The 17718-nt window shown below is 64.6% G+C and overlaps 1 protein-coding gene across 3 annotated transcripts in view; it reads right to left on the reverse strand.

Annotated features, from left to right (window-relative positions):
* Positions 1–12706, reverse strand: part of SLX9 (SLX9 ribosome biogenesis factor) — a 32802-nt gene extending 20096 nt beyond the window's left edge. Inside the window, exons 1-2 of one of the 3 annotated variants that reach the window (XM_041734934.1) lie at positions 12515–12706; positions 10474–10582 (exon numbers count right to left, since the gene is read on the reverse strand). In XM_041734934.1, coding sequence (XP_041590868.1) covers positions 10474–10582; positions 12515–12652 — 247 coding nt within the window. In that variant the 5' untranslated portion in view covers positions 12653–12706. Of the gene's footprint in view, positions 1–3090; positions 4384–10473; positions 10583–12514 lie in introns of those variants that run through there. The other 2 variants (XM_041734933.1, XM_041734932.1) reach the window with 2 other exon arrangements.
* Positions 12707–17718: the final 5012 nt, after the last annotated feature.

Genomic DNA, 17718 nt, shown 5'->3' on the forward strand with positions numbered 1-17718 from the left:
CGCTTCAGGAGCAGGATGGCGTGACTGAAACCTCGGGCAAGGGCAGCCCCAGACACAGACACTTGTATCACAACTTCTCAGTAAGTGCAACCAAGACACAGATTTGGGGGAGATAAAGAGGGAATCCTTCCCATCCCTTTAGCATCAAAATAAGGTCCCAATGTGTGAAACGTATAAGCAACAAAACCATAAAAGTACAACAGAAAAACACGAATGAGTCACCAAACATGAAGGAAGTGTCAATGTGGCTACATACAGGTCAAGAACTTCTGGAGTGAAAAAGTTACGTGAAGAAACTCAAAAGGCATCACCGATGGGGACACCAACAGGGAGCGAAGCAGGCGGCTTCCTAAACAGCTTTTCTGAATCAACGGGAAAGACAAACCGCATAAAAGAACGGGAAGGAGCAGCACTGGGCTGCTTACAGAGAAGCAGGGCTAACAGCTGCTGAGGAAGGGCCCGGCTCACAGGCCAGCCACCCCCCCCCCCCCCCCGGTCCACCCGACATCGGCAGAGACCCAAGCGTACACCGGCCAGTCGGACCACAGGCAGAGGCAGACTCGCACCCGGAGCGGGAGCTCCCCAGGGGCCGCGTCTTCAGCAGGCCGGTGGGTGGGGCCTGCTGCTGTTTCATGGGCTTCTCGCGCTCGGTCCCCAGTCAGAGGCATGTACCAATACCCTGGGCCACACGTGGGGACTTGTGATGCAAACCGGGGGCCAAGGGACCATCTAGCTCCTAAAACCATCCACGGACTTTTTAAACGTCTGCATATCTGACTCAGCAGTTCCGCTGCTACGTTTCTATCTACAGAGGGATGTACCAGCATCCACCAAGACGGGTGGACAGGACGTGCTCTGCAGCGTGGCTGCCATCATACACCAACCCCAGCAGCCTTGCAGAGGAGCGAGGTCAGCGTGTGCTGATGGCCAACCGTGCCCAGCACTCAGGGAAGCGAGGGGCCAGGGCCAGCCACGCGGCAGACGGGGGAAACACAGAAGCCTGCGGGGGGTGGCTGCACCAGAGTCCCTGCATGCAGTCCCCACGCTGGAGCAGCGGGCGGTGGCCTGACGCCAGCCCGAGGAGAGCAGCTATCCCTCCCAGCCAGGGTGAGCGAGTGCCGTGGGCTCCCCAGGAGGGACAGGACGGCCCCCGCCCCAGGCCGGAGATGCAGCCTGAACAAGGAGGGCCTGCTCCCCACCACGGCAAGCCTGAGAAGGCGGTCACCTGCACACGGTGCAGCTACATTTTGTTCCCTTCATTCTCCCTGTTTTCTAGACAGAAACCGTTAAAAATAAATTTTTTTTAAAGCAAAGATATAAAAAAATAAATAAATAAAATAAAATAAGCAAAGATATAAGAAAACTAGGGACTAATTTCCCTAACTTGAGACAGCGTCTGGGAAGAAAAGTGACAAGATTATTAACCGAAGAGACCACATCAACATATTCTCAAAAAACACAGCCAAGTTTTACTGCTAAAGCACCCTTGGGTGATGAAAACCTCTCCCAGGATGGAACTCCCAAATACCCCAAACTGTAGCGCACGTCAATTCAAAACCCTTAGGGCCAACTTCTAACACAAAGACCATGGTGAGGCGGCCATCAGCGGCTTCGGTTCTGCGGCCTCAGAGCTGTCCTCCTCCGAGGTGGCCCTGCCGGCCAACAGACTGACGGGAGGAACGAGGAGCAGCACCACGGGCAGTACCCAGGGGCTCCGGGGGGCTCGGCCAACCTGCTGTGCTCCCCTCGGGGCAGACTGTCCTCCAGCGCCCGGGCCCCCGTCCCTGCAGACCCCGTCTGCTCCCCCTCGGCGCCCCATCCTACCTGCGCCAACCTGGCCCATGTTCACGGCCTTCCGCAGGCCGCTGTCAGGAGACCAGGTGGGGGAACCGTCCAGAAGGGGCCAGAGGGACGACGAGCAGCACAGACGCATTCCGACGACAGAGGCCAACAGCCCACCGTCTCGGGCTCCCTTGTCTCAGACACCACCTCTACAGCCGCGTCACAGCCAGGCCCCCAGCAGGGCCATCAGGCGGCACCCCCACCCTGGGACACACAAGCCAAGGCCAGCCTCCCCCAGCAGCTGCTGCCAGGGAGCAAGGGGACCCTGGGCAAGGTGCACTCCCCTCCTCGCCCCTCCCCACAACCTTCTGGCACCCGGGATGATCCCACAGGGCCAGGACAGGCCGTGCTCAAGACTCCTGGCCAGACAGGCCCCACACAGCCTCCCCGAGCACGGCCAGCACCGAGTGCGCACAGCGAGCGGGGAAGTCACGGGCAAGGGCAGGAGGCGCGCAGGAGGGCCCCAACCTCCCGGACTCCGCCTGAGCACCGAGGTGGGCTTTGGCAGACAGGCAGCTGGGCAGCGGCTGCCAGGCGCCTGGGCACGAAGCCCCCATAAGGTGGGCCGCGCGGGCAAGCAGAGGCCACGCACAGGCCTCCTTTCGGGCACCGGTGACACGAGTGGCAGCAGGCAGCCCGGCGGGGTGCTGCTGCCAGGCTCCGCGAGCAGCAGAAATGTGTCGAGAACCTGAAATAGCTCCTTGCCGCCAGGTCCAGGGTGCCAGGTTTAGAAATAGCACCCGCACTCGGAGAGCATCTCCCCACCGCGCCTCCTGCAGCACGTGCGATGGCCGCGCCACGGAGCAGTACCTCTCACGCGGGAGTGACCCCCGGTGGCCACACAGCCCCACGGGGTCCGAAGACCGATGCCGGGGGACAGCACTGTGAAGACAGCATCCCCCCCGTGGAAGGAAGGTTCTGGAGAGGTGGAGAGGAGCAGAGACGCTCGGGGGGTATCAGGTGATGACGGAGCCCCCCCCCCCCCCCGCTCCGGCCCGCCACGACCAGGCCCAGCTCCACGGCCAGAGGAGCTCTGTGCCAGCGCAGCCCCCCACCCCCACCCCCACCCCCCAGCCTGCCGCGTCTCCTCCAGGCTGCAGAGAGGCAGGCCAGGGCGCCGTGAACCCTGCAGGAGGCACCCAGGGCTATCCCAGTCGGACCCCCAGATGGGGCCCACGTGGGGTGCAGCCCCAGGACCAAGGGCCATGAGGCCGGCTCACAAGAAGGGCAGGCGGCGTGAGCGCTCACCTGTCAGTGTGTGGGCGCAGCGGGTCTCGGACCCAGAATCCCACACGGGGACACAGGCGCAGCGGTCTCCGGGGGGAAGGAGGCGCTGTCTTCTCTGGATGCACACCCTTCTCCACTGTGAAGTGTCACCTTTCACAAAAGTGGTTTTAGGGGGAGGCCGGTCTCGAACTTCCACGCCTCTGCCAGAGCTCAGCCAGTCGTGCTGGGCTGAGGCCTCGGGCGCCCACTCACGCACCAGCTCCGCTTCAGGGGGCCAGGACCTCGAGCAGAACAGAGTGAGGTGCTTCTGCCAGTCCGGCCCCTGCCCCCCCCAACCCCAGCTTCCAGAGCAAGCCCAGATCTGCTCCCTCCCACCGATGTGCAACACCCCCCACCCCATGCGTGGAGAGGTCTGCTGCAGCAAGACGCTGGCCCCTGGCATGGCCCATCTGGAGGCCATGTGTTCCCCCACTGTGCACGCTAAACTCCTTCTAGGACAGATAAATCCAACAAGCGACCTCAGCCTGACGGACACGCAGCTGGCCGTGCTGCCGGTGTGCCACCACCACACGCTCTAGGACAGAGGAGGGGGTCGCCAGGAGCCGCCCCGTCACCTGCTCGGGCCACGCTCTGCAGTCAGAGCTCTGCAAGGATGCACGCCCAGGGCCCCCAGCAACCCTCCTGCACATGAGGGGGCCAACCACAGGAAGCCTCAGGCCGCCAGTAAGGAAACCACGGGCAGGACGTGACCGAGCAGGCGGGCTCCTGACTGCCCCCCGAGACAGCAGAGGTCACCTCCTGGGACAAACGCAGCAGCATACAGATGGCTGGCGGGCTGAAGGCAGCCCCCACCAGCAGCAGGAGCCACGCGGAAACGCTCCTGGGCAGGCTGGCCCGGGAGCTGCTCCAGTGTCTCCACGGCACGTCCCTCGCAGGAACAGGCTAACGGGACAGCCACTCACTGCCTCCTGAGAAGAGCTGGCCTCCCAGGTCCCGGGGGAGTGAAAGGCACACCCGGCCACGGACGCCTCCTCACACCAGCACTGCCCACTGGCCCAGGAGGCGGCCCGGGCGCAGGTCGGGGTGGGACAGACGCCCAGAGCTGTCCAGGAGCACAGGCAGGCTCCAGCACCCCCAGGGTTTGAGCCCGATCCAGACCTCGACCTGGGGCCTCGGCCAACAGGCACACCACGGCCCTGCAGCGTGGCACCCCAGCAGCCGGCCTGTAGAGTGGGGCACGGTCCTCCCGGTCCCATCCTCGTCCTTCCCCACAGACAGGCAGGACCCTGGGCCTTAGTCCTGCGAGGTGGCTGCCCAGCTCCCCTGATGGTCTCCCTCCATTCTCCAGAGGATGACTCACCTGGGTGTACCCTGAGCCAAGCCAGGGACCCCTGATGGGAGGAGGAGGGGTCCATTGCTCAAAGGCGCTATGACTGTCCCTGAGGCCCTGGACCTGGTGAATCATGACCTGTGGGGCCTCCACCCTGCTGTGGCTCACACCACCTCCAGGAGTCCGGCGTGCTGGCATGTCCCATCTCCTCCCCACCCCCAGGTGGGCTGTGTAGCTCTGCTGGCATCTGGGTCACCAGTGCCGGGCAACAGCGTGCGGGGAGGGCGTGGGCGGGGGCATGCCTGCAGGGTACACCAGGGGCCGGCTCACACAGAGCCCACACAGACACCTAAAAGCCAGCAGCCCTCCTCCAGCACAGAGTCAGCCCCCTCACTGCCCTCGGGGCTGCTGGGATGGGCAGAGACTCCCGCGAGCTGGAGGGGCGGAGGCAAGCTGCAGCCTCGGGGATGCCGGGGGCTCCCGGCCCCTTGGCACCTCAGGCCACATCCTCAGCGCATCTGCCTCAGCACACGCTGTGCACACAAGTCCTCACACGGCTGCCACAGGGCCCGTGGGCTTCAGCCAGGTCTTCCTGTGCTTTACCTCCCGCAACGAGCCCGTCTAGAAACTGGAAGAAGGTCCTGGAGATGAAGTGGCTTTGGCTTGTCCCAAACTGGGGAGGAAGGGGATCCATGCACAGGACCAAGCACTCCCACGTTCCTCCCCCCAAAGCCCAGATGACAGAGGGGCAGGAAGCAGGCCCCACGCCCCGCAGCCTCACACCCATACCCTCTCAAAACCACCCAAGCAGGGCTCCTCTGGGCTGCGCCCTTGACCTTGCCCTTCCCTGCTTCCTGTTGTTAACAACCAACGGGCTGGAGGCAGACCAAGGCACCAGCAGCCCGACGGCGGGCTGCTTCCTGCCCCGGCACCGCGTGACCGCAGGGCCAGATGCCATCCGCATTCCAGCACAGCGGCCCGGCAGCTGCCAGCAGGCCCAGAGCAGAAGACCCTGCCCAATCCTCCACCTGGTCAGGGGCGCAGACTTCGGGCCCGCCAAGTCAGGACACCCCCAGAGGCAGTGGGTGCCCCTCCCGGGGGCTGGGCAGGGCCGCTCCCCCCCAGGGCCGACACCCACAGCAAGGAACCAATACCCTGGTGAGAGCAGAGGAGCCCACAGCCAGCAGCCAGCAGTCACAGGAGACGCAGGCCACCTCCTGCGGGCGGGCGCCACGCGCGGCAGCAAGGACACAGGAAGGCTCTCTGGCTCCCGAACTGACAGAGGCCTCACCCGCTGCAGACCTCGGGTACCCCCTGCAACGGTCTTCAGGAGGACCAGAAGCCACGGGGCTCACAGCCCCTCGGCCAGGCGGTCCCCAGACCACCACCAGCAAGGCCGCCGCGCTCTTGCCTGGGCTGGTCCAGAGAGCAACAATCCCCTCTCCTCGCTCCTCTCACATTCAGGGTAGCACAGGGACAAGGAGGGAAAACCTGCCGGGGACTTGTCCCGCCCCTGCTTCACGGCTGGAGGAATTAGTGCGAAAAGTCTTTGAAGGGGGAACTTTACAAAATCCCCCAAGGCCCCGCACGGTGCGCAGGAGCTCGGGCCCCAGGCAGGGCAGCCTCTCCAAGCCCGGCGGCCTCACGGGAGACGCAGCTCTGCCGCCCTCTGCCGAGCACTCTCCAGGCCTGCACCTGCTCGGGCGGGAGCGAAGGTCACAGGCCTGCAGCCCGGAGCCCCAGAGGGCAGGCCCAAGGCTCCGCCCGGGAGCCCCTGCAGGCCCTGCAGCCCGGAGGCTGGCCCAGTCCAGTCCACTCGGCCCCCAGAGCACCTGTCAGCAGCCCCCGCACCACCAGCATGCGGCCGCCAGCGTGCTTCCCTGCCTCCCTCCCACCGCATTCCCTAACCAGGCCTGTCCTCGCGTGCCGGCCTCGCTGGCTCAGGTCCCGGGCCAGCACTGCCAGCCCAGGCCACAGGGCTGAGCACTGGCCCAACAGCCCGCCTCCCATGTGAGAACAACAGAGCTGGTTTTCTGCAACTTTCCAGACAGAGGAATACAGAAGTAGAAAGAGAACCAGCAAAGCGGTGTCCTGTGCAGGGGAAGGGTACAGGAGCCCGATGCTCACCGTGGACCCCCGGGTGCCCCCAAAGGCAGGTGCGGAAGAGCTTCAAAGCCCCTTCGCACACAGGTCCATGAGCCCACAGAGCCCGACCCTCGGCAAAGCCTAGTTCTGCTGCTGCTGCTGGTGGTGGTGCCATCTGCCGCAGGAACTGGGGGTGACCTTCGGCTCCACACCACAGCCTCCTGCCCCCAGGGTGGGAGATGAAGCCCCCCAGAGCACCTCACTGGGAGCTCAGTGTCCCTGCCCGGGATCAGAAGGTGGGCCCAAGGAGGGAAGACCTGGCTCCTAGGCCGGCAGGGCTCCCAAAGGCTCACTGCACAAACTCAGGAAAGATGGCACCTGCAAAGCACCCACAGGGTCAAACGGGCCCAGTGGTGAGCACAGGCCCGCACACGGGAGGAGCATGTGCACGCATGCTGGGGAAGGGGAGCCGCACGGGTGCACAGGGTGGGGATGTACAATGGGCCAGGGGATGGCCCCACAACCAGGCCAGGGCTCCCCGCGCGGGCTCGGCCTCCTCCAGACCATACCCATGGCATGGTGCGGCACGGCGGCCGGAGGCGGGCGCAGTTCCTTCTGTGACTCATCCCAGGGCAAGGACTCCAGGAGGGACACGTCTGCGCTAATGCAGGCTGACAGGCACGCTCGCTCTCACGGCCCAGCAGGTGGCCGGGCAGCAGATGCCACCTTCCACAGGCCCTGCGCCTGCCCCAGGCCACCAGCCCCAGCTCATCTGTCATCTCCCTGTAGGCTCCAGGGCCCTGGCCAGTTGAGAGACAAGGTGACGCAGGCCAAGATGGAAGAGCTGCGGGCAAAGAGGGAGACGAGGTGCAGGGGGAGGCTGAAGCACGGCCGCCTGAGCTGTCTGGGCACCTCCAGCCAGCAGGGGAGGGGCCGTGGCTTCCGCAGCATCAGCTGGGCTAGAATCAAGCACCATGTCAAACACGTCCCGTCTGCGAACCCGTCTTCACCAAAACAGGCCAAACCTAGGAGGCGAGCAGCGTCATTACCGCCCTTTCACGGACGAGGAACACGGCCCAGAGCAGAGCCAGTGCCCTGCCTGGACTGCAGCTTGTGGGCTCCCGAGCGCACACTCCTACCCGTCGGCAGCTCGGCCCCAGGCTACGCCACTTGAGGGTCCCCGGGACCCAGACCTGCACCTGAGGCCTTCCGAGCTCTGCTGACTGCAAGACCACAGAGCTAACAGCCCGTCGCCAGGCCCTCTCCTTCTGTAAGCAGTTTAGTTTTCTGCGTGCGATGGTATCCTGACGTCCTAAAAATACACCTTCCTGGCTGGGGAGACTCCCTGCTCCGGGCTAGCCAATCCCCGTGCTCGGCCTGCTAACCTCCCTCGTGCTCCCGCCCCGTGGCCCCGTGTGCTTGCTCCTGTCTCGAGGACCTGAGAGCATAACACACTGTTCTCCTGAGCTCCTCGTGTCTCCTTGTGAGCACACCTGACTGCCCGTCCCGGAAAGAAAGCCAAGCACCTTCCTTCCTTCCGCCTCCCCTCCGCCCCAACCCCCGTGGTTTTCAGGCTTACACCACCCAGACTTCTAATGTTCCCTTTGCTGGGAAGTAACGTCCTGCGCTTTCTGGGTGGCCGTGCTTTCTGTGGTGCTCCAGAATCTTCTAAAGAGCCCTCAGACTCCGTACAAAGCCAAGAGGTAACTGAGTTTCGCCCACTGAGCAGAGATATGAGCACAAGGTCCCAGATCTGCGGTGACCACGGGGACTCCCACAGGACTGCAGCGCTGCTAGGACCCAATCAGATCAGGAAGGACTGGGTCATGCATAGCGAAGAACCGAAGAACCGAGAGGACAGGGCTGGGGTCCAGGATCGTCAAGAGGAGATGGGAAAAGATGGAGGCGCTTCTGTGCTCCTCTAGCAGCCAAGCAGGACCTGCGAGGCTCCTGGCCAGTATCCTGATGTGGCGGCGTCACAGACACAGGAGGGTGGTGGAAACAAGCTCAGGCAGGTCGGGATGGGGGTCCCAGTGATGCTGGAGCTGGCTGGGGACCACCCTAAGGTGGGCACACAGCCTCAGCTGCTTTCTCTGCACAGGAGAGGTGGGGAGGGGAGGGACGTGGGAGGACTGTGACCATGCCCTGCAGGGAGCGGTGCCAGAGGGAGGCCCTGCTGTCCTACATCAGCGAACTGGGCCCCTCTACTGCCACTTCACCTCGTCCTGTGCCGCGTCCTCTGTGAAGGGGGACAAAGGATGCCAGCCCCTCACAGACATGGGAGTGCTACCTGCATGCTCAAGGGGCCCCAGACAGCTCCCAGGCGGCCACGTGGCACGCCTGCCCGGCAGATGCAGTTAACCAGATGCTCCAAAATCCAGCAGCCAACGGTGTGTAGCGCCAGGGCTCCAGTGCAGGACCCAGAACTAAACACTAAGGCTCTGTCCCCTCTGTCCCTCTAAGCTGTCGGGGACACTGCGGCACAGACGGCTTCTCCCACCCTGCCCTGGGCCCTCACCTGGAGTCAGCCCCTCACGGAGACCCCACTGCAGGCAGTGGGCCCGGCGCCCGTGGAGAGCCCACCTACTCAGGTGTGCGCCTGCGCTTCAACAGTCACGGCGCCTCCTGAGAGAGCTTTGTCAGCGGCCCAGGAACAAGAGCCACGCGCTCTGCAGCTACATCCACCAGGCCCCTGGATGGAGGTGGCAAGAGCCCAGCGCTCAGCATCAGGCAACGGGTGTGGGTGGGCCGTCACTGCAGGCTGAGCGCCCACAAACGTGCCGCTCACTCAGAAGGACGAGAAGGCGAGAACACCAGCCCAGGGGGCCCATCTCCCGCTGGCTGCCCACCCACACCGCGGGAAGACAGCATCTGTCGCAACCTGGAGGAGTAACTTCCTGGGCCGTGTAAACACCCCAGAAGGGCTAACCTGAACCACACACACAGCACTCACCCACGTCTAAGAAAAGCGATAAAAACCGTCCCAATGTGTAGACAGACCAGAAGAGGACGCTGAACACGCGGAGAGTCTACATGCCCCCGGCCTCAGGTACAGGCCTGCCCTGGCCCCGGGTCCCCGCAGGAGCACAGGGCTCACACCAGGGTGGGACGCAGCCTGAGCTGCCACCTGCTAAACGGCATTCGTCCTGAGACACAGTCGGCAAGAGGGTAGTGAGGGATGAGAACAAGCCACCCCGGAACGTGCCGCTTTGGCCGCCGTGAGGATTCCCCTGAGCCAGAGGCAAATGGGATCGACAGGTGCGGAAGGCAGCCCTCCCCGCGCTGCCCTTAGCTGACTAACAGCAGAAAATCCCGAAACTGACCGCCACGGGTCCCTGTCCTGGGACGTCTCACGGCCGTGAAGATGAGAAATCAGCACCCGGAGGCACCTGCGCACACAGGCCCTACTCCGCCAGGTTTCCCCCTTGGGATGGCCTTCTCTTCTCGTCTGCCGCTGGAAGCCACAATGTGAGCGCTCTGCACTTACCTGACGTGGAAACACTAATAGGTTCACGTGTAACAGCAGTATTGCACGTTTATACTTTAAGAGCCCTCAAGATATACATTAAGATTCTATTTATTTGACAGAGAGACAGGCAGGCGGAGCCGCGGAGAGGGAGAAGCAGACGCCCCGATGAGCAGGGAGCCCAACGCGGCACTTGATCCCAGGACCCTGAGATCATGACCCGAGCCACAGGCAGGCGCTTAACAGACGGAGCCCCCCAGGGCCCCTGGAAATATATGTTAAAAGAATTTATGAGTAAAACGCTATTTGTGTCAAAATAACCCCGTATGTGTTGAAAGGGTGACGGGTACGTAGGGTATCCTCACACCGTTCTACTTTAACGCACCTTAAAACTTTACCATTAATAAAAAAAGCCTTTCAAGAACGTGCAGACTAACTTGCAGCTTGCCTGGCACGCACAAGTGTGTTAGACCAGCCTGGTGCCAGAGCTGTAAACACCCGGACCTTGGCCGCACGTTCTCACCTCTCCTGACGGAAGCAACGCTCCTCGTGTCTGGGTCCAGCTTCTGCACCAAGGCACTGGGGTCTATCTTGGTCCCGGCAAAAACATCACTGTTCACGAAAGCCCATTCCTAGGAAGGAAAGAAGATGGAAGACTCCCCTGCGGCTCCAGAGCACAAGGCCAGGTCGGTCCCGGGGCGGGGGAGCCCTTGGCGGGGCGTCCAGGTGAGCAGGCCAGCTCCTCCCGGAGAGCCCCCCGGGTTGAGCCCACTGGGAGCTCCCAGCTGGGAACCTAAGGCACCACTTCCCACCTGCCTCAGAACACCGGACGGGCTCCGTTCCTGGCGCGGGGACCATCTCAGAGCAGACGGGATCGGCAGCGATCGTGAGCTGAGAGGTCAGCCCCCGGCGCACTGTGACAGGAACCAGGTTTCCTCCCGAACCCGCGCCATCTCATCCTTCCCACAGCACCCTCTGTTTCATGACCACTGCTGGACCTCAGCAATCCCTCCCCAGGCTTCTGACCCGCGCTCACCCCACAGGGAGACTTCAACACACCCCCCACTGCCGATCACACTGTGCTGAGCCAGAGCCCACCTCCCGGGCCCACCTGGCTCATTCCAGGTCCAAGCTCCAGGACTGGGGCGAGCGGGAACTAGCCTGAGGGCCCAGGTGAGGGGCTGGCCTGCACCCAGAGCTCACACAGGGCACCTCAACGAGAAGCCCACGCTCCTCAGCAGCTCCCAGGGTGGGAGGAAAGTCAGTAAACAAGACACACGAGGAAAATCACAGGGGCCAGGGCTGGAGCCTGGGCGGCAGCTGCGAGGACCACGCAGCGAAGGCCACCCCAGCGGAGCCCTCCCAAGGAGGAGCCGCGGGGGGTGAGGGGCAGTGCCGCCCCCGGCCGCGTGCACACAGCCAGTCCTCACTTCGTGTCACGTGGCCATTCGGACACCGTCCACGGTGGTGCTTTACAGCTTCACATTTCTGGACCCTCACACACGAGGGCTTGATGCTGCGCCACTGGTGTCCTTTGAGGACTGCGACGTCATCACGTGACCAGACCCCGGTGTGGTCCAGCCGTGGAACTTCCTCCTCCACCCCCACCGCAGGCGGGAAGGCCGACAAAGTGGTTCTCCCGCTGGCCCAGCTTCCCCGCAGGGCAGAGGACGACTGGGGGCCACGCCCTACAGGCCGGGGTCTCTTTCTGGGGTGACAGGCACGTTCTGAAGTCCGTAGTGTCGGCTGCACGACTCTGGATACACTAACGACGCCGGTAGACGTGTCCGCGCCAAACGGGCCACCACTGCCAGAGCTCTCAGAGCCAGCGCACCCAGCTCCTTCTCACCCTGCGGTCTGGGGTGACGGATCTCGGACCGGGCTTGGACTTCCCCGCGGCAAACAGGGAGAGGGCGGCTGGGAAGTTATGAAGACTGGGAGCGCAGCCGAGGCGTGGAGCGCGTCCTGTCCGCGGCCTGCACCTGTGCCTGGCCACGGGGGCAGCATCAACACCCCCAGGCGGCCCAGGGGTCGGTGCAAGGGTTGCAGCAAGGGGGTTGCAGCCCAAAGGAGGCACAGGGGCGGGGGTCAGCCTGTGGTCGCAGCCTGGGGTCAGCTGAGGGTCACAGCCCCAGGGTCGCAGCGTGGGGGGTCACAGCCTGGGGTCAGCCGGGATGGCAGCCCGGGGGGTCAGCCGGGGGTCACAGCCCGGGGTGGGGTCAGCCGGGGGTCAGCCAGGGGTCGCACCGTGGGGTCAGCCGAGGGGGGTCAGCCGGGGGTCACAGCCGGGGGTCACAGCCCGGGGTGGGGTCAGCCGGGGGTCACAGCTTGGGGGGGGTCAGCCGGGGGTCACAGCCCGGGGGTCAGCCGGGGGTCACAGCCCGGAGGTCGCAGCCCGGGGTCAGCCGAGGGTCAGCCCCGGGGCCACACGCACGGCGGGGCCGGCCCCCGAGGACGGCTGAGGCGCCCGCCGCCGCCCCAGGGACCCCGAGAGCAGCAGGCTGAGCGCGGCGCCGGGGCGTCCCGGGGACACAGACACACTCCGCCCGCCGCCCGCCGCTCACCTTCGCGCCGACCCCGCCGGCCGCCTCCCGAGCCGGGGCCGCCTCCGGATCCGGGGGCGCGGGGCCCGACGCCGCCTGCGCCGCGGGCCTCACCGCCGCCTGGTGCACGCGGGCGCGCAGCCCCCTCACCTTCCCCATGCTCCGCGGGCCCGCCGGAAGTCGCGCGGCGAGCGTCCCACCGCCGGCCGGAAGCTGGTCCTGCGCGCCGGCGGCCGGGCGGAAACAGGGGCCGGGCGGAAACAGGGGCCGGGCGGCTGGGATCCGCGCTCCCCCCGCGCCGCCCGCTGCGCAGGCGCCCGGGCGGGAGGGGGCGGGGCCAGGACGCGGGCCCCGCCCCCGGCAGGTGTGGGTGACCTTGGCGCGGCGGGCGGCCGCCGGGCCACCTGCGGGGGGAGGGGGGGCGGGTCCTGCACGTTGGGGTGCGGGTGCTAGCCCTGGCTCGCCGCCGGCCCCCTGGAGAGCTGACCCCCGTGCCCCCGGCGCCCTCCCCGCACCCGGCCCTGGGACTCAGCCACCGCAGCCCCTGGAAGCCCACCCGCCAGCCGCCTGCAAAGCGGGGTGCCGCCTGCCAGGGGACACTACAGCGATGACCGCAGCCGCAGGGCCCAGGTGGCGGCATCTGCGACTCCCCGAGGCCGCATAGTGTCCACTCACACCTCCGAGGCCTTACTGAGCCCACGACCCTCCAGAGGACAGAGGCCACACAGGTACCAGGGACACAGCAGGTGTGCGCGGCCTCTTCCCCAGGCTGGGCAGGAGCCCGCTGGCCCCGGGCCAGAACGTGCAGCAGGGAGCGAGGCCGCTTGACCCCAGAGACCTCAGGCCCAAGGGACAGGGGTGACGTCACAGCGAACAACCGGGCCGAAGGCACAGACAAATGTCCCTGGGAGACATCCCGGCAGCCGTCTGAGGCTTGACACCCCCCGTCCCCCGCTCCGTAAGGGCTGCCGGGGGCCACCGTGGGTCTGGGCCAGCATCTGCCAGACCAGGTGGTCAAAGCAGAGAGCGGCTTGCTGGGGCTACAACCTCCTGCCCGCGGGAGCCCCACCAGGTGGGCTCCAGGCCTGCCGGACCGCGCCAGCTTCAGGGCTTGCTCTTTGCCTCTTCCAGCAGCGCAGGTTTGCTCAGTAAAGGGAAAACGGTGGCAGCCCCGGGGGGCTCAGAGGTTTAGCACCACCTGCGGCCCAGGGCGTGACCCTGGAGACCCGGGATCGAGTCCCATGTCGGGCTCCCTGCATGGAGCCTGCTTCTCCCTCTGCCTGTCTCTCTCTCTCTCTCTCTCTCTCTCTCATTCTATGTCTCTCATGAATAAATAAATAAAATCTTAAAAAAATAAAAATAACCTGAATGACAAAAATATTTACAAAGGAAAAATCATCCATAATCCCTGCTATAACAACCTGTGTTCAGGGCCCCTGGGAGGCTCGGCGGTTAAGCATCTGCCTTCAGCCCAGGGCGTGATCCTGGAGACCTGGGATCAAGTCCCACATTGGCCCCCCTGCATTGAGCCTGCTTCTCCCTCTGCCTGTGTCTCTGCCCCCCCCTCTTTATGAATAAATAAATAAATAAAATCTTTTTTTTAAAAAAAGGGAAAACAGCGTCCAACAAAAGGGAACAGCCAGGAGGTTTGAAAGTCCTGGGGTCTCTTCTGTCCATCTGTCCCCTGGACCCCTGAGTGACCTCCTCCCGTCCATGCTTCCATGCCCTACCCTGTTATCCTGACATTTCCATCTGCAGCTGGATCTCTCCATCTCCACCTGAAAATGTAGTGAAAACCACAAAACTGAATTCTTGGTTCTGATCCCAATCTGTTCCACCACCTCACCCAGGCGGCTGCCCAAGCCAAAACCCGAGGTGTCGTCTTTGCTGGCTCCCCCTCTCCCTGCCAACCCAGCAGCCCCCTGATCTCTGCCCCCCAAACTCCCCCCCACCCCGAGGGCTCCTGCTCTGGCCGCCTGTCTGGGCTCCGCGCCCTCTAGCTGCACCCGGGGACCCCTGGAGTCCCTCTCTGCTTACCCGCCCCCCAGCTCCCCGGAGGAGAGCCCTGGAGGGGCTGCCCAGGCCCTGCCCTCCCCAGGAGGTCCCGCCCCAGCCGCTCCCAGCGCTCCACCGCGGAGTCTCCACTGAGCCCCTCCCTGCAGGACCCGGATTCTTTGCTTTCTCTCTGGCTCATTCCTTCGTCGCCCGAGGGCGCTCGCGGCCCACCGTGGTCACACCCTGGGCCTCTGGGCTGGGAGCGGGGCTGCAGGAGAATCTGCTCCCCCTGCGCCCGGACCCGGAGGCCTCCTGCCCCTGCGCTGGGCGCACAAGCCGTCTGTGCACCTGTGCGCCGAGGCCTGGGGTCCCTCGCAGCCGGGGAGGGATGGCCTCCAGGTGGTGCCCGCTGCCCCACTGCTTCTCCCTCTGTCCCCCGGGCCCTCCGCGAGGGGCTTCGTCATGAAGCACCCGGGGCCACTGACCTTTCCACACTGCGTGTGCCAGCACCTGCCCACGGATTCCCGTCGGGGCGCAGCGCCCTGCAGCTCCGGTGCTGCCCACAGGTCCTAGGATTTGGACTCCCCGCCCTGTGTGCCCCCAGCCAGTGCCCTAACCCTGCCCTCGCCAAGTGCCAGGTGTCAGGACCTCCTCCCCGGGGTGGCCACAGGGTTGGGGGGTGGCCACCAGCTTCCCAGGTGCAGCGCCCAGCCCCATGCCCCTCAGCCCTGGGAACGTTTCCTCCGCCCATTTAGGCCCCTCTTCCTGCACAAGTCCTGGCCTGAGTCCAGGTTCAGGGTGCCCCGGGGCCTCACTCCGGGAAGGAAGGCTGGTGTACGCGCCCCCAGGTAGACGGCGGGGCTTGGGGTTGACCCGGACCTGTCTCCCCATCTCTCCACGGGGGTTGGCACCTTGGGCTTCTGGAGGCTGCAGGCGCAGTAGACTCCAGGGGCCCCAGAAAGGTAGGCCTCAAGTGCGGGGTCTGGGTGTGGGGGCGGCGGGGGCGGCATCCCGAGTGGGACCCCAGCCCATCCTGCCCAGCCCAGGTGCTGGAGGGCGAGGGAGGGGAGGCCGTCCTCCACCTCCAGCGACTCTGGGAAGGCCCTGCCTCGTGGGGGGGCGTGTGCTGAGACCTGCCCCACTGGCTGCAAGCTGGGAGACTGAGGCAGGCGTGGAGGCCAGTGCTCCTTAGCCTGGTTTATCAGCGGGGGGCGCCGCGGCCATGCCCAGAGCCTTCCCTGCGACCCAGAGGGCACAGCAGGCGAGCTGCCGGCGGGGATGGGGTCGCCTGTGCTGCGTACACGCGTGGGCACCTGGGCACCTGGGCGTAGTGCCTCCCTGCGATCCCTCCAGACACAGCCCCGGCAGGTGGCTGGGCCGAGAGCGCAGAGCTGGCTTCGTGCCGCCTCCACCCCGAGACCCGGGGCTTTGCTCCAGGGACTTGAGGGGTTACAGTGGGTCTGAGTCCCTGCGGGGCCACCTATCGTCTGAACATCTCCGCGGGCAGACCCGGCGCGCACACCCCGGACCTTGTGGCGGGTTCCCAATCTGTGCGCTTGGGCGCGGGGCAACCACAGGTGGCGTGTCCACGAGTGTCCGCGCCAGGAACACGGCAGGAAGCTTGGGGGCCGCCGATCAGTGGCTGCAGAGTTCCCAAATTTGGAAACTTTTGGGGTGAACATAATGTGCCCGACCCACTGCGGGATGCCGGGGCGACTGGAGGAAGCGATGGGGGGTGGCGGGGGAAGCGCTGCAGCAGGTGCCTGGTGGGGCTGCTGGCTGCCCCCCAGGGCGGCCCCACAGCCCAGGCCCCAGACTTCCAGCTTTGATTCTTGCCCCTCCCTCCAGCCCACCCCCAGCCCAGCAGAGAGCCGCTTCTGACGTTTGATACGCGGTCAGATTAACTTTTAGGTAACATCCTTTCTTTAAAAAAGATTTTATTTATTTATTCATGAGACACAGAGAGAAAGAGAGCAGAGACCCAGGCAGAGGGAGAGGCAGGCTCCCTGCAGGGGGCCCGATGCCCACTGGACCCTGGACCCCAGGATCACAGCCCACCGTAAGGCAGACGCTCCACCCCTGAGCCACCCAGGGGCCCCCGTTAACATCCTTTTCTGATTACAAATAATACGTGGCTGTCGTAAACCATTTGGAAAATAGAGAAAACTACTTTAAACCGATAAAATCCCTCTGTTCCCCTTGCGCAGAGGTGCCTGGCAATGGACGGCCAGCTCCTCCCAGCGCCTTCCCCCGAGCCCCCCAAACTGGGTCTTGCAGCTTTTTTAACTAGGAATTTTCATGTTGCTCAGGTGTAAGAAGGGGAGGCCTCCCTGGCGCCCACCCAGCACCACAGCCCAGGGGCTCAGCCCAGCCCCCCTCCTACCCGTGTGACCTCTTCCGACCCCCCTGCAATTCCTCATGTGGATGGGGTCACACCCAGATCAGGGCACATGTTCCATCCCTCGCTCCACCTTAGCCTCACCCCAGCTTAACCAGCTCCAGGGTGCTTTGCCCGCAGAATGGGATCCTCCCCCCTCTCCCACCCCTGTGCTGTCAAACTCACCAGCCCTAGTGGGCTGGGCCCTGGGCACTTCGCCCAGACCCCTGCCCCACCTCTGTCTTCCCAGGCTGTGTTGAGAGCTTCAGGGTTTTCAGCTCAGCGTCCTGAGAGGAGGACCCTTCACTCCCCCTTTCAGGAACTGGGCTACAGCCATGTAGCCACCTGCGCAGCGGGCGGGAGGGACTGCAGTCCAGGCTTCCCAGAGCCCAGGCTGTGGGCCGCCACTGCTGCCCTGCCCTGCTCCTCTGCTGCCCCGTGCTGGAGAGGTACCGCTATTCCTTGAGAGAGAACGAGGAGGAGACAGAGAAGACCGCCCCCGGCCTGCAAGGCCTTCCCAGGTGAAGGAGGGTGAGATCTTTCTGGATAGGTCCCTCTGCGCCGAGAGGTGCACCTGCAGGCCCCGAACCGAGGCCAGGGTGAGGGAGTGGGGGCAGGTGGACAGGGTTGGAGCAGCTCACGGAGACTGCAAGCTGGCTGGCAAGGGCGATGTGGACTCAGGTGGGCAGACACAGGGACGCCCACCTCTGGGGCCTGGGGGAAACTGGGGAGCCCAGTGAGATGCCTCAGTCTCCTCTTGCAGAGGAAAGAGAGTCTTGAAACTGGTGCGAGAGGCCAAGAGAGAAGTTTTTCAAGACAGAGAAAAGGCCCCTAGGGTCACCTTCAGCCTCAG

The sequence above is a fragment of the Vulpes lagopus genome, chromosome 20 (genome assembly GCF_018345385.1).
Source record: "Vulpes lagopus strain Blue_001 chromosome 20, ASM1834538v1, whole genome shotgun sequence".
Lineage (NCBI taxonomy): Eukaryota > Metazoa > Chordata > Mammalia > Carnivora > Canidae > Vulpes > Vulpes lagopus.